We start from the raw sequence: 16,977 nt of genomic DNA on the forward strand, positions 1-16,977 counted from the left end.
TGTTGTACCATGATTGATATTGATAATTGTAGAGACGGAGCAAAGATTTGAAATTAGGAATCAAAATTAAAACTTACAGTATTGAGATACTGCATCATTGATGCTCTTGTTTATGTTGTGGAGGGATTGGGGGTAATGGGGATGGGTCAAAATAGGTAGGTAAAAAGATTTTATTCCAAAGGGTGTTTAATTAAATCTCAAAGTGATTTATTTTAAAGTCACAGAGCCAAAAATTCACACAACGTAGTTCAAGTCTTAAATCATTGAACAAAATTTATTCAATATCAGTTCTAGACAGTCATTCTGGACAATCTGAACAAGCCTGTTACTAACCTAACATTAACAACAATCATTGTATTATATGACATAAAAGTAAAACTGTACTTTCCATTAACATTATCATTCTTAAATTACACTAATGTAATTTGTGACATAGGAGGTTTAAAGAAAACAACTTACATGAAATTTTTTGCTTTAAGCCTACAAAGCAGTTGCATGTCCATCGCTATCAATCATTGTTGTGACAAATTAATTAGAATAATCCAGAAGCAAATACAGTAAAGGGTTATTTAAACCAAGAAACACTGCTCCAAGTAACTCACATGCAAAAATGTTACCCACGCACGACGACACGTACAACACTGACAGGCAACGTGAAACACAGCATCACACTCATTAAAACAATCGAAGACCATTAACAGGGTGTACTGCTGAGTTTCTGAAGAAAGACTGTAAAACAAATCAACTGCTGCTGAAGAAACAAAGTCTAAACATTCAAGAGTTCTGCTGCCTCCATTGGTCTTTATTATGACTTTTCTGTCAAATATCATTGGTGATATGGATATTTTGGCTTCCAAATTAAAGGTATGAAGCAAACGTCTGGGAGGTAACTGCTCCTAAAAAGGTAAATGCCCGTTCCCTTATGCACATATTATATGACATCTCAGTCACGCCAATACTTGTGTCCAAATGCTTCAAAACATGCCTTTTCTTTCATTGTTGATGTTGGGTCTGGAAAATAACCTTTTCATCCTGAATTAAAAGTCTTGAATTTCAATATATCAACACTGAGGGAACCCTGACAGATTGATAATCCAACACAATCGTAGTTTAGAAAAGGTGTTTCTGGAGGAATTTCTAAACCAAGGCTTCCTATACAATGAGTTTTCTCCTGGCAACTTGAATCCAGTGTAATGACTATTGGCTGGTAACTCACTTCTGATCCTTTGGACTGCACATGATGGTAGCACAACCCTGACGCGTCTTGCTAGGAACCCCAAGTACCATTGAACCTCTTGACCGTAGGCTATGTATCTGTACTGCCTGGGGAAAAATTTATGAAATTTCAAAATGTATTAATGTTGGCCCATGATGTCCACAATAACAAGCAGGCATACAATGTACAGTTATGGTTACATTTGTTGTGATTTTACACCTTCCATGTATCATGAAACATTCATTTGTTTCAGAAAATTGATTTGCAAAACTCCAGGCCAAAGTACTAGCCAAGTAATAATGAGTATGAAATAACACATGCCTACCTAGCATGGCTGCATAATGCAACTTACATCCTTGAGCCAAACTTTCAGTACGCAACCAACCCTACTAGTACTACTACTACTATAAAGTATATATAATAGCCAACACACACTACATATGGGTTGTAAGTTACCGTAACACAACGCACAATACGGTTTAGGGAGTTCCGCGAATTCCAACAACACATGCACAAAATGGACTGGATTTTGTTTTTTAATGCTTCGTTAATAAATTCTTACACATTGTATGTTCCTTGCAATCGTTTCGAACGGATTTCTTCTTCGATATGTTGTGGAGCTTCAATTTCGGCTCGTTTAACAGGCTACGGTTCTAACACCTCTGGTCCACCCTCAACATTCGGTTCAATATTGGCATGATCATCGCCTTCACTCTCTGCTTCGAATATGAGAAAGGGCACTCTAATTATAGCCCAATTTCACTGCCTGGTGAAGAACCACTATCACTTTGAACTTTGGTTGCCGCAATTGGTTCTGGATCCGCCATTTGACAGGAAACTTTGATTTGATAACGCACTTGTGATCGGTGTTTTGTTTAGTAACTACTAGTGGTATGTGTACTTGTCTAATGTGTACGTGAATGGTATGTTCGGAGGATCGTAAGCAGCGACAACAAATGTGTTCAAAACGTGACGTCACATGACGCCATGGGAATCGGAAAATTAGAGTAAACAAAGTTCAAACGCCGAAAAGGGTAAATTCATTCTCAATATTCAACTTGAAAAATCAAGTTTTAAACTGGCAGATTGGTTGATACATGTTCTAGAGAACATTCTTTGATGGATCCCAAAAATATAGGGACTTTGAAATTTTCGTGTCATGGCCACTTTAATATCAAACTATTGGGAACCAGAAAATAATATTATATTAGAGAAAGAATACAGTGGCAGTCTGGCTGATTATGTAAAATATATTATACAAAATAGGCCTATTATATCATATATTAACATAATCATAAAATATTATAAGTAGAATATAGTATTACAGGCATGTAACAAATATTTGTTGTGCTGCCCTCACCATGCGTCGGATATGTGCCGCTAGATAACCAGCTAACCATAAAGGAGATGAAGAAAGGCCTATAACGTTTCTCAATTTATTCATCACTTGAATGTGTGTCGCACAACTGTAAAACAAACTAAATGATAACAATACTAGCACATTACTTAAGTATATAATCACTGCAATAAATACGATAAAGATCATACTCAGAACAGTGAAAATAAATATTATTGAGTATGACAGAGATGAGAACAGACGTTCAATTCCAATGAACAAATCAGCTGATACAATCCGACGAATTAGAAGGGTCGAGGATGGCCAATTGAGAAATGAGACTAATAAGTCGGATGTGATGATGAACCAATCAGCTGCAATGGAATGATCATCTACAGCCAAATATTATATTTAAATTAAATTGTGGTACATTACTATCGTCATGATTATAGTATACTCGTGGAAGTATTGTTATATTATTTATTGCTCTCGATCGATCCTGAGCTTTAATCATTCAATTCTGGATAAATCTGGATCATACAAATAACAATAGTCAAGCACATTTTGTTTATAAATTTGTATTCAGAGATGATTCCCATGGCTATATATTGAAAGAAAACCAATAGCGATGGCAGTTTGCCTTCTTTCTAACAGTTTCAATTAAAAAAAGGATATATTGAAATATGTCAGTACTGAGATAGAAATTTGGAACTTTCGGAGTGATTATCGATCAGTGTTAAATACTGGATCGAATCTCCTAGAATCATTGCAGTTATAATTCCGTTAATTGTCTTTCCTTCCTTCAGATTCCCATCTCCTATCTGTATCTGAATGAGTCCTTCAGTAATATTGATGCTGGTGACATCATCCTACATTCAGGGCTACGTCTGTCATGTCCTGTATCAGTAAAGAAGGTTGTAATATATGCAAAGAGAGGAAGAGAAATGACAGAGACAGAGGTTGTTGATATATTGAAGTTTGTACAAGAGTCACATCTATTGGAGCAGCTAGAGTGAGTATCACAATGAGTATTATATCCACACATATCCTTACAACACTTTCATATATAGTATACTTTCCTATAAACAATCATACAACTTAAGGGAACAACACTTTTGAGTATGGTATTCAGTCACTTCTTCAAATGCTTGTGTTTACCGAGCAATTGAAAATTAAAAGTGCTTGTAGAGGCCTAGGGTGAGCCTCATGTCATTCAAATCATAGAAAATGGTTTTTGGTTTAAAATGATGAAACTTCATGAGTTACCGAGAAAAAGAACTTAACGAGATACATCAGGTAGAGCTTAGCCATTGTGTACTTGAAGCAACGCCACATTTATGTATGCAAACGTTGTTAAACGTTCCTCATGGATGGAAAAGTTATTCTTCCGATTGTCTTAGATTGGACAGTCAGTTGTCTAATATTTGATCTTCTAAAGAAATGTTACATTTTCTTAAAAAGTAAGTTAATAATGAACATTAAGATTGAGCAATTGCACATCTCTTTAAAGAAATGTATGTGTTAAATATAACTCTCCCCCTCCTCCCCTACCTCAAGAATCTTTCTTCAGTCTAGGATAAGCATACATGTAAAATGATCACTCAGTTGCACTGGTAAGACCCTGCGTGTTATCATCTTGTGTTTTTGTAAGGAATCACCTAAGGATATTCCGTTGTATTCCAATTTCGGTTCATAACAACATAAATATATTTAGTGTAAAAATATTCATATTGAATGTAACAGGAACATTTAATACCCATATACAAAGGTTCAATAACTTATCAAAAAAGTGTTGAAATACTAGTTTACCCACTATATAACTGTGTTAATTTATAACATTTATCTTGTTGTTCTTCATTTCTACTACAAAGGTTTGGTGGTTGTCTGCTGCCTTCTATTTCCTCTTCGGAAGAAATTCTTGCAGAATTTAAAACTAGAGACATTAAAGGTATGTCTTTCGTCGAAAGTATTTTTTTTATAGTATTTTAGTTTATCAGATCTTCTGGCATTCGTTCTTGCACCCCCCCCCCACACCAAAAAAATTAAAGAAATAAAGAAATCATGTTATTTTTTGTTCAGGCGTTACTTTATCATATCATTATTCTTTAAACCAAAAGCTGTTATAAAACGATAAGGATGACAGTGATGGAAGGATATAAACATTGTTAACTTATACTTAAATTAATAAATATAAAATGAGTGGTATGGAAGATACATATATGTGGACTATAGATATATGTGAACTATATATATATGGATATATATATGGACTATATATATGGACTATATATATGGACTATATATATGGACTATATATATATATATATATATACATATATATATATATATATATATATATATATATATTTATATATATATATATATATATATATATATATATATATATATATATATATATACATATATATATATATATACATATATATATATATATATATATATATATATATATATATATATATATATATATATATATATATATATATATATATATATATATATATATATATATATATATATATATATATATATATATATATATATATATATATATATATATATATATATATATATATATATATACTTAATCCGTTCTTCTCTGTAGATGAATCTGTCATATTATGTTATGCATTGTTCATTCTCTTGCACATGTTTGTGTCTCGGACATCTTAGTGTTGTGGAAGAGCTACGGTTACAGTCTGAATCTTCAGTCCGGTGCTTGGGAGGTATGTTTTGTTTTTAGGCCTATTATTTTCACGTATATGTGTATAAAACATTTTGAAATAGAAATAATCAAATACTTGCGTCCAAGTTCTTTGGAAATAACTACCAATTTTCTACAAACAAAGAGGGAAAAAAAAAGCGGTTACATTAATATTAATTTGAACCCAAACTGAAACTCGAATATGGCAATACCCGAGCTACGAATACTGGTGGTGTCACATCACAACCATCACCAAACGATTACATATTTGTAATAAATAACTGATATAGTATGTTCATATGACGACAGAAACTCTCCTCTGGCACATGGATTGGTTATGGTATGTAACCAACACATAATAACATTTGAGAAACACAATCCTATATATTACATTAACATTGTCACTACAATGTGTGTGGTTTACAAGACCCTGCATATATGTAGACTGCTAGTAAACCTGCATGCTCCATACTTTAAGTACCGTGTGAAGACGGTTTCGATTTGCTTTTTATATTTTCGATATTAAAAAGTTCTTCAGATAACATTAACTCTTATTTCCATTATTTTCAAAAAGAATTTAGATTTGTTGGGGTGGGGTGGAGTAGGTGTTGGGGAATCCTTCAAAACTATTTACACGCAATCAAAAGCAATGATGACACATTACTTACGCTACAAATTCTTGGTAGAATATTATTTTTACTTCTTTGACAATTTATTTGGTTCAATCATCTAGAATGGCATTTTAGCTTGATCAATAAGAGTCTTATCATTAATACTGACAGTTTGACGACCAACAATATAAGCTGCATAAACTGCTGCTGCTCGTTCAAATCAAATGTACATAACAGTGAATGGGAAATGCATCATGTTTCGTTATCTGATTATAATGGAGTCGTCTATAAAACAATGTTATTAAAAAAAAAAATGCCAATAGAAAAACATGCCAACAAAACGCATTTATAAATAAAACCAGAATCAAAATGCATTGAGGTTTCGATAACTTCAATGCACTAGACTTCTGCTTGTTAGTATAACCAGAACTAGCTGTTACAATAACACTATTGCATGCTAACACAGATCAGTCTGCTGTACGTGGTTATGCACACTTCCATCTATAACAATAGGGTTCTTGTACTTAATGTTATGAATCCACACACCAGGTATTACAAAACCAAACCAAATCTCTAATAACTTCTCACCATAAGGTTGCAGAGGAGTCCACTTATGGACAATTTAGATTGGAATATGACCACGAAACTTCAAAGAATCAACTTGAAAGAAGCTAATACAGGTCACTGGAGGTCAACCTGAGGTCAAAGGTCACCCAAATTCAGGTCGACTGTTGTATTACAATAGCGTAACTCCCAACCTTGATGGACATGTGGTTCTCAAGTTATTGCAAAAATACTAGTTTTTGACCCCTAATTGACCTTTGTTGACCTTGGATCACATGACTGTTATGTTTTGAAACGATCCCTTACCCCATTCACAACTAGTCCACAGATATCAACCATGTCGGACCCAGTCAATGGTAGTTTTTCAAGTTATTGCCAAAAAAAACATTTGACCCATAACTGACCTTTGGTGACCTTGGATCACATCACGGTTATTTTAGAAAACGTGCCCCTACTTCATTCACAACTTGTCCCAATATATCAGCCATAACAGACTTTGTGACTAGAAGTTGTTGCAAAATGTAGCATAATCTGGCAGTTTTTTGCACATAATCAACCTTGAATGACCTTGGATGACCTAATGGTTTTTATCGAAAATGTTCCCCTTAATGATTTGCACTCTGTCCTAAAATCCCAACCTTGATGGACATTTGGTTCTCAAGTTATTGCAAAAATACTAGTTTTTGACCTCTAATTGACCTTTGTTGACCTTGGATCATATGACTGTTATGTTAGGAAACGATCCCATACCCCATTCACAACTAGTCCAAAATATTAACATGTCGGACCCTGTCAATGGGAGTTATTGCTTGTTTTAATATTTTGGTTTTTGGCCTCTAACTGACCTTTGGTGACCTTCACAGGCAACCAAAAAAATAGGGCACATCTACTCAATGTGGTACTTATATACAACAAATATTAGATTGGTCCAAGCTTCCCTACTTGAGATACTGTGTTTACAAGCCAGGCATCACACACACACACATACACAAACACACATGTTTGTGTTTCATTCAGACCAAGGACCCCATTGTATTTTCCATTGTTCAAAACCACGTACCCTAACCTTAACAATACCCCATACAATAGAATTCTTCCGAGGACGTGGTGATTCTTTAGAAATCACAACCGAGGACCTGAAATTCTTTTGTTCAAGTCCTCGGTCAGATAGCAAAACAAACGCACGCATACACACAGTACACCCACACACACAAACACCCAGTCTCCGCCTGCATGAATGCATAGGTTACGATTTCATCGAAACCAAATTAACCATTAAAAGTAGGCGGATGATAGTAAGTAATGTAACTGTAGTGTTTTTATCAGTTTTTCTTTTTGAATTTGTTAAATTGCCAATTAATATCGTTAGCAATACTTTCATTCCAGTACAACGAGGAACTTCTGGTCAAGAATAAATTTAACTAAGATGGCGTTGTCTATGTTTGTACATATACATACTGTTACTACTACATAATAAAATAATCAAATTCGGCTTCGAGATTTAGTGCCGTATTTATTGAAGTTCTGTTTTTGCCAAACCTTACGAAAAATATATATATAAAAATGGCACGTAAGTAAAAGTTACATTAAACGATTGAATGTTAGCTCTCTGTCAATCTTTACTCTGCAAATTCTCTCTGAAAGATATCTGTCGAGAGGTATTCAATTTTTCCGATATATTCAAAGTAAGGATCTCAAGTCACGCAAAACCAAAATACAGCAAATAATACGTATGGTATTATATGTGGAATATATATCAACTAAAACTGCTTTTGTGTTTTAATATCCAGGTTGATGTCGATACAGTCAAGCGTATATGCACAAAGACCGTGTTTATTGCCAGCAATGACAGTGATTCAATACAGAGATGTACTATACAGCTTCTAGAGTACGCATCAGACCATGACGTAAGTCAGTAACCACAATAAGTTGTTTGGTCTTTGTAACAATTATGTGTATTGGTAAAGTCTCAGAAGACATTATTTAATAATAAGTATAATAAGTGTCGCGTTCTAAGAATAATGATTAACATTGATGTAGACTAGCAATATGCATAAACGACGGTTATTAAGCTAATGTTGATCAGTTAATAACTCATAACTGTGGTCACCGTCTTTATTTCTTGGCCATCATGGAATGACTAGATTGTAAAATATGACTAGTAATAGTTGTGCTAAAACACTTGACTGTATTTACAATATCAATATTTTTTAGCAAAGTGGCCCCTTTCCATCTACCAGTGGGAATAGGCCCTCTCAAATTCGTTGGCCCATGTCAAATGACCTACCTGGCACCCCTCTGTTCTGGCCTATCAAAACGTCAACTTCCAGGTTTATGTAGCCACAGCGATATATATGTGCAACAGGTTGGTAGCATGACAAAAAACGAATTTGTGGAGATATCATGATTTCTATGTACAGCAGTCGGATTTTGGAATTCACAAAACGGCATTCAAAATATTAAAAAGAGACATTCAGAATTGGTAAAAAGAATTCGGAATTTCGAGGGGGAGGGGGGAAACCGCAAGCGGATTTTGAAAGAAAAGATATTGGAGTTCAAAGAACAGTACGGATTTCAAAAAGAGGCATTCGAATTGTGGAAAACATAGGATACTAAATATATGTAAAAACTAGTTTTACAAGTATGTTACAAATATATGTTGTGCTGCCCTCACTATGCGTCGGATATCTGCCGCTAGACAACCAGCTAACCATAAATGAGACAAAGACAGGCGTGACCTTACTGCATTTATTCCTCACTTGTATTTATGTGGTACCACTGTAAACAAGATAAATGATACATAAAAATACTAAAACATTACGAAACTAATCACTGAAATAAACGATATAAAGGTAATACTCAGAACAGTGACATGCAAACAAACCGGTTATGACGCATATATGATAACTATGACTGAGTACGACAGAGATGAGAATAGACGAGGTTGAAATATAATAATCCCACTAGAAGAATGTTCCTTTACGTTAACTTAACGATTAAGGTAGTTATCTAACAGATATCACCTAAGAACTGGACGATGAACACATCATAGACCAAATAAGTACATTAGTTCGAACATGCAGTATATTTTGTCAACAATGAAAATGATTGGTAAATTAACCATCGTCAGACACTTCTTAAACTGTATGCAGGCTCAAAGAGAGCCATAGATGTGTTATTCACAGGCATTATCAGCTGTTTAACACAAAAGAATGACAGAATCGCATTAAAGGAAATTTCAACTTGTTTTACAAACATATAAATTGTATGCAGTAATAAATTTCTTCTTTTCATTTACTGTCTGAACGCAAAATAATCCTTGCAAATGGTTACAGCGCACGGTTATGGCAAGCCATATGGGACAAACAATACATAGCATATCTTCATATTAATACGAATATATCAGTGTATTAATTTGAATATATACGCGATTAACTCATACAATAACTGGCGTGTATTATAGCTTGCACAAGCGAGTTTCGAGATCACATTGTTATTTCGCCAGTGCTATAACTGAGAGATTGCAAAGTTAGTCTTTATTGACGTACACCCAGGCCAAACGTACTTGATCTTGACAACAGCATGATTTAATACATTCGAATTACTACGTGTTAGTATCCGAATTCATAAATGCCTACACCAACTTTCTGTACACTGGACCAGTCTCGGATGCGATTCGAGACTGGTAGAGTGTATAGAGATGAGAATTGCTTCAGGATCGAGATGTTAGACAAACACTGATTTGTTGCCGTGGCAATCATGAAGTCATAATTGAAAGAAATGAAGACATGGTGTAACGTTGCCATGAGTATATGCAAATATGTTTATGGGCAAAGAAATGTTCCAAATTGCAAAAGAATACTGTACAGTATATATAGGCTACTTGCAATTAGTTACAGCAGTAGTACTGTGTATATTTTCACACACACCGAGTCTCAATACACACTATCGCCTCGGTCCACTCAGCCTCATCGATGACGTCATCATCGGTCTCAAATCAAATTTCAGACCGATTCCTCTCGTATTTATCCCCTAATTAATACGTGTGTGTATATATTCAATTAATCCTCAAATGTATTCTAATTAATACATGATTATAATCAAAATACTACGCAAATATATTGAAGCCATATGGTTGGCTAATAATGTACACGTGTATATATTCAAATTAACACGCGGATATATTATGCGGTGTTTGCCCCACACTGCTTGCCATACACGTCTGAATTTATGTGGCACCTTGGCTTGTAAAAGCGATGACAATAAATGTACATGATGGAATATTTATGTAGTCCTTAGCCGAATCTCTCAGGCTGGGAGCTTCTGTATCAGCAAAGGATAAAGTACATAAAAGATACGTTATAACAGCTCTGAGTAGTCATGTATGCTCAATTAAAACATTTCTAATTCCATGTACAAAGAGGGTTCTTCCATTATATACAAAGGAGCTTAGCAGCACTGATTTTACAAATATAAACAAAAAATTATCATAAAAGACAGTTACAAAGAATAACACGTAATATAGTTCCACACAAGAGCATATATGAGTAATAGTGCGATATGTGGGATGGGTATGTGATTCCACACTCTCTAAATTTACATACTTTGATATTGCCTCAAAGAGGTTAAATGTCATTAAAGGACACCAGACCGATAGACATATGTAAACAATACTAACCATGTATGCGTTGAAGTATATATTCATCAGTTTGATATTCTTGTCAAGCTACAATAATTTGAATTAGACAATATATAACATTTACAACTTATTACATTAAGTCGATACGAATCAACCAATGTTAAAATGAGCTGAACAAAGAGCCCTTCGTTTATTTTCTTTTTCACAATTAGAATATATTTTAGGAAGGATAGGAAAAGGGTGACTGATTGGTCCAACGCTATTCCTTTCTTGAAATAAACACCAGTTCCAAGACAACAAATTGGTGGATATCAAATCAGTGTAACTGTAATAGTTATGAAGCAGATTATGTTGATAAATTGAGCTAAACAAAAAATCACTTCCGTGAAATGACGTCAAAATATGTGATAAAGTATATGGCGTATTAGCGTCATACAGTGAGTATGTGTGACTACTGGTGTCACATAATTAAAGGTCAGGTGCCAAAGTTCAAAAAAGAAAAGCAACAACGTTGTTGCTATTACTCATATCACAAAATGACAATATGGTGCAACCTTCCATACACAAGATTATATTTATTTTTTCCACTTTTGTGGGTAACAGGCAATATAAACCCTCCTTGTCATTATTGTTCACCTACCCCCCTCCCAACTCCTTCCCTCCGAAATTGTAAATATGTACAATGTTTAAGGCCTATTTAGGAACTTCTTCAAACTACGATTAGTACTCCTGAGCGACATTTAGACAAATTAAATTTCGAGAATGATACATTACAGAACAAATATAGAAATTAACGACTTTTGGAGTGGTTATCAATCAGTGTATCATACTTAATCAAATATCCTAAAATCATTACTGTAATAATTCCGTCATTTGTCTTCCTTTTCTTCAGATTCCCATCTCCTGTCTGCATCTGTGGATGTCCTTCAGTAAGATTGATGCTGGTGACGTCATCCTACATTCAGGGCTACGTCTGTCATGTCCTGTATCAATAAAGAAGGTAGTAATATATACAGAGAGGGGAAGAGAAATGACAGTGACAGAGGTTGTTGACATATTGATGTTTGTACAAGAGTCACATATGTTGAAGGAGCTAGAGTAAGTATTACAATGAGTAACGTATCAACGGAGTATATTATCCTTACATATAGAGTATAGATGCTTCCATTCGTACAGATAACTTCAGGACAAATACACCGTATGACAACATAAATAATCTACGTGTTATTCAGTCATATCACAGACGTTTCATCTGGTTACTATATAGTTTCGAATATTCGTGGTATTTAAAACTACAGTGTTTTGAGTAGACAGTGTTTTACGGATTTGAACGAACCTTTTGATCCATAATGTCTAAAGATGTCAGTTTGCTTCTGTAATCAATATAATGGGATAAAAATTGGTTAGCATTTCATCAGTTGGAATTTGACACAATTTGACGAGTGTTATCCCCCCCCCCACCCCCCGGATGTCTCTTTTCTATTTACTAATATGTATGTATCCTTCATATTTGCAAGGTACTAATGGTAAACAGCTGTAAATATTCAAAGAGAGGAATTCCATTGTGACATTATCAGATACTTACGCATACACGGTTAACCGTTCTTGTAAATCTGCGTATACTATTACATTACTTATTTTAATATTATACAACAACTACGGGTTTCGCAACTCGAACTGCATCTTGTCACCCAAATTGTCATCAAGAAGATTAGTAAGATAGGTATAGATATTCACTGCATTTTTGTAACTATTTTCGTAATCGTCATATTAGATGTACACAGAAAGTACCAATTACTTGCGGTCAAAACGGGCGACCGTCATTCTACCTAGCATTCCATTATTTATACCAAAATGACTGTTTGATTTTATAATATCTGTCAATAAATAACAGAAAATAACTGAGAAATGTTATCCAACAGAACAGATAATGGAGGAGAGCATCGAAAATGTCTTTGTATTAGTTCAAATAACTTTGTTATGCTAACTTTCAACTCAGTGTTTTTAGTCCAAAAGTGAATATATTCGATCTTTTGCAAAGTTTACCATGACAACATATTCCTATGGTAACTGAGACTATCCCTAGACAGGCGTGTAGTGGTTATCAGCTCAACGCTTGTTATTTTTTTCTTCAGATTGAACGAAAGCAGTAACTCAGACTGTACACAATTTACGTTGAAATAATTTGATTTCAATTATACTGTATTTCTAAGTAGTGTAAATCCATGCTCACACTAAATAACAAAAAGGAAATAGTGGTGGTGAAAAAATTAAAAGAAGTATATCAAAAATATGAAACATATAAATAACGACTAAAATACCAACATTTTAAGATACATATTAAACCAAACATTAAAGAAAGTAAACAATTGTTTACAGTTTCAATGTACTAAGGTATGAAAGAAGGACACTTTTGAAGAAAAAGTCGCCCAGGAAAGAACCTGGGCACGGAAACCAAACTACCGAACCACTGATCTGCTCTCAACCCCAGTCCCCTTGTAACGGGACTGTGACTGTGTGCACTTTGTCAGTGGGCATCATCATTCCCCTCAAAAAGGGAACAGATACTACACATGATCTTAGCCAAAAGGCCGGGAAGGTATGAAGGATTATGTTAGATTTTAGCAGCATATAGTAGTACTAATAGTCCACCAAAAGGGGCTCTTGCCATGTCCAGATCCATATATGTGGGGAGAGTAGTCTCGCTGTGAACAGTATCGGGAAATGTTGGTCGCATGAGGCCACAGTCGGCTGATTTTCGTCGAAAACACAACTAGTTTGTGTAATGACGTAGTATAATGTATGCATTTACAATCGTCACTACATGCATTCCCGCCCAACAGACAAATCAATACAACAACGCACTACATATCACATGCTTATAAAACATATGTAAAGCGTGCGTCTAGTATATGAAACCTATTTAATTTACGAAGGCATTGCAATCTTGGATTTACCGTTTTAATAAGGCAAGAGCGGACGACATGATCCGTTGTTCCTTTACAAACACAAGAAGCCTTGTCGCACACTTGATAATCAATATATAATGACCTGTAGTATTAATAGTGATTGTGTCCATGCAGATAAAGCCTTTTCTGAGAATTTTAATGTAAATCTCAAACATTAGTATCCAAACCTAATAAATCATCATTAAATCACGATGAAAGGTGTTAAAGTACATTATGTGATAGTAGTACCGAGTAACACCTCACGTGATCTTCCGTGGTTGGCGTAGTTTCTTTATGTATTATACGACGTCTGGATTAATGCAACTTTCCTCGATAGAATTCATTGCCAATTAAGGCACCGATTCAATCTACACTGTAGAACTTATATCTCTACATAAAAAAACCCAACACATATCCTCCTAATACAAAAAAGATATGCCCCTAAAAAAGTCCGCAGAATGTATAAGATAATTGACTGAAAACTTCTCCTATGAGGTAATCTTCTTAAAACATGCAAAGATGGAATCACTGTAATGGATCAAGTTTTTTTGATATCAAACATTTGTGTTTACCGAACATTTAAATTGTTTTGCAGAGGATTGGGGGTGTACCATTGGCCAATTAAAATAATAGCAGCACATTTTTTGTTGAATTATGTTCGTTCGCTCAAATCTTAAAAGTAAACAACTACTAAGGCCTATCGATCGTGTATTCACAACTTATGTATACATTATGTAGATGTTTCTTACGCCCTGTCTTGATATCGTTTTACAAGGGTCAGTTACGCACACCAATGAAAGCCCGAGTCACACCATGTATACAATGGATACAACATATTTTAAGGTGTTTTTCGAGCTGGCATGTTCGTGATATCAAAATGTGATATCAATCTGGCACAACAATCATAGTATGTTTGACATTTATAAACACATAATCATTCACATTGAAAATATATTACTCTTAAAAATGTGGTTCAAATAAAGTTACGTGATATTACCGCTAATGAAATGGCTTCTTCTGTTATTTATGTTAAATCGTTTTTCTTGCCAAAACCAAAGTGAGTCCTGAGAAATCGTTACAACATTATTTTGCTGATTGTATCTTATTTGTCTAAATATATAATTGATGATATATTTAAACACTTGTCAGTAATATTGAAAAGAAATGAACTATGTTAACAAAGGACCACATTGATATTAGTAGATTTCAAAATGTTTTGAAAAGTTTGAAGAGGAAGGCATCCTTCACTTTTTAGAATGGATTGGAGGTAGTTCAAAAACGGTTCTTCCGCAGTTACTGAACTAATAAAATCGACCTTGAATACTGTAAGTGTACGATTATAAGCAGTTTCACATCAGGTGGAACGAGCTGAATGGCTTATTTACTTGCACTTTACGTTGAGTGGAAATCCACTTTTATTATTTATATATTGATACTGCACATTCACCAAAGCGTGCTGAGTACAGCATTGTGACGTCATGTCGATTGAAACAAAAGGGAAACAAAAGAAACATCCCTCCCATTTCCCTGATTTCTTTATTTAGTTTGCAATTTGGCATAGAGTTCTCATTGGTCAATTTAGTTTAGAATCGGTAGAAAAAGGTATGAATATTCATAGTTTGATTCACCGTTTGAACTGGGATTATCGGACTTCGCATACAAAAGCCCACACAGTGCGGAAAAACTATAGGATTTCAAGTGTACTCTCATTGAAAATGTCCTAAAAACTCTTTTTAACATTTAAATTGGTGTAAGGTTACCGGAATACTGTATATATGGATTAAGCATACACCACCAGAGAGCTAACAGTTTTAAGCTTTTAAAATGTGGATGGTCCAATATGATTGACTAAATGCACATGAAGATACAGGTCAAAACACCTACGAAATGGCTCTTGCGCTACACAGTTAAGGACCCTCTCGGAGTTCCGTGAGCGCTATGTTCCGTTATGAATTGAGAGTTTGTTGCAGCTAACTCGTAAAAACAGGTTTTTTTCATGATTTCATTTGATTTTAATAATCACATGATTTACCAGATTATTTTCTTTATTTCGTAGGTTCGAGTGGTGTCTGTTACCTCAATCTATCCCTGCTGAGTCTATTCCAACAAGATTAAAGTCAAGGAATGTGAAAGGTAAATTATATGAAACTCAGGTTACATATATCGATTGATAAGTATTATCATGTTTATACATTAACTCCATGATATGATACTGTATTGTTAATATATACATTCACTGAAGTATACTTCGGGGCTTATGAATTATTCATAGTCATTAGCAAATATTATCAATGGTAATTGTCAGAAGCCAATCATGCCGCCAAGGTCCTGTTCTCCTTTTGGCTGTTCTATTCACAGAATATCATCGAATACAATTATATAATGAATCTGGTTCTCTAGTAATACAAACATTACAGACCTGAACGTATTTACTAGAAGAAGACTACTGTGTTACTACTTCTTACACGTCACTACACACTCCATTCATCCCGACCCCTATATGCAGATATCTTATTTAGTATTTTTATAACAAGAATCTAATCCAGTAACCCTCTGTATCCCTCTTTATATAGAAACTAATTAATCAATATATTATCACAAATATGATATTACCCTTTTTAAGCAGCAAATCTAATCTATGATCGTCCTAAAATTGGTAGATAAAGTAATTGAAACAGTAGGGTTAGATTTGGCAAAAGTGAAAACTAAAGTAAAGTCATGTACACGGTAGCGTATCAATGAGAAATATATCGCCCATATTTTCCAACTGCACGCATCCTGACGTTATCACTCTACGTAATGTTTGTGCCAGCGGTTGTTAACAATACTACAAATGTTCGCACGTTTCACGAACAGACACCTATGCACATGACGTCTCAGTTTAAATGCCGCTCAGCTCAGCATCTGACAGCGACATTGTCAGTGGTTCTCCTGTTTC

At 34.5% G+C, this 16,977-nt stretch overlaps 1 protein-coding gene and 1 pseudogene across 5 annotated transcripts in view; one reads left to right on the plus strand and one right to left on the minus strand.

Annotated features, from left to right (window-relative positions):
- LOC139982127 (uncharacterized) overlaps window positions 1-16,977 on the plus strand; it is an 86,112-nt gene that overhangs the window by 52,014 nt on the left and 17,121 nt on the right. For 4 of the 5 annotated variants that reach the window (XM_071994714.1, XM_071994710.1, XM_071994711.1 and 1 more), the window contains 6 exons: window positions 3,359-3,564; window positions 4,424-4,500; window positions 5,247-5,299; window positions 8,243-8,359; window positions 11,984-12,189; window positions 16,096-16,172. In XM_071994714.1, the coding sequence (XP_071850815.1) occupies window positions 3,359-3,564; window positions 4,424-4,500; window positions 5,247-5,299; window positions 8,243-8,359; window positions 11,984-12,189; window positions 16,096-16,172 (736 nt within the window). The remainder of the gene's footprint in view (window positions 1-3,358; window positions 3,565-4,423; window positions 4,501-5,246; window positions 5,300-8,242; window positions 8,360-11,983; window positions 12,190-16,095; window positions 16,173-16,977) is intronic. The other variant, XM_071994713.1, reaches the window with a different exon arrangement.
- LOC139983943 (U2 spliceosomal RNA) lies at window positions 13,604-13,694 on the minus strand (annotated as a pseudogene).

This window comes from Apostichopus japonicus, chromosome 16 (assembly GCF_037975245.1).
Source record: "Apostichopus japonicus isolate 1M-3 chromosome 16, ASM3797524v1, whole genome shotgun sequence".
In the NCBI taxonomy this organism is placed as follows: Eukaryota; Metazoa; Echinodermata; class Holothuroidea; order Aspidochirotida; family Stichopodidae; genus Apostichopus; species Apostichopus japonicus.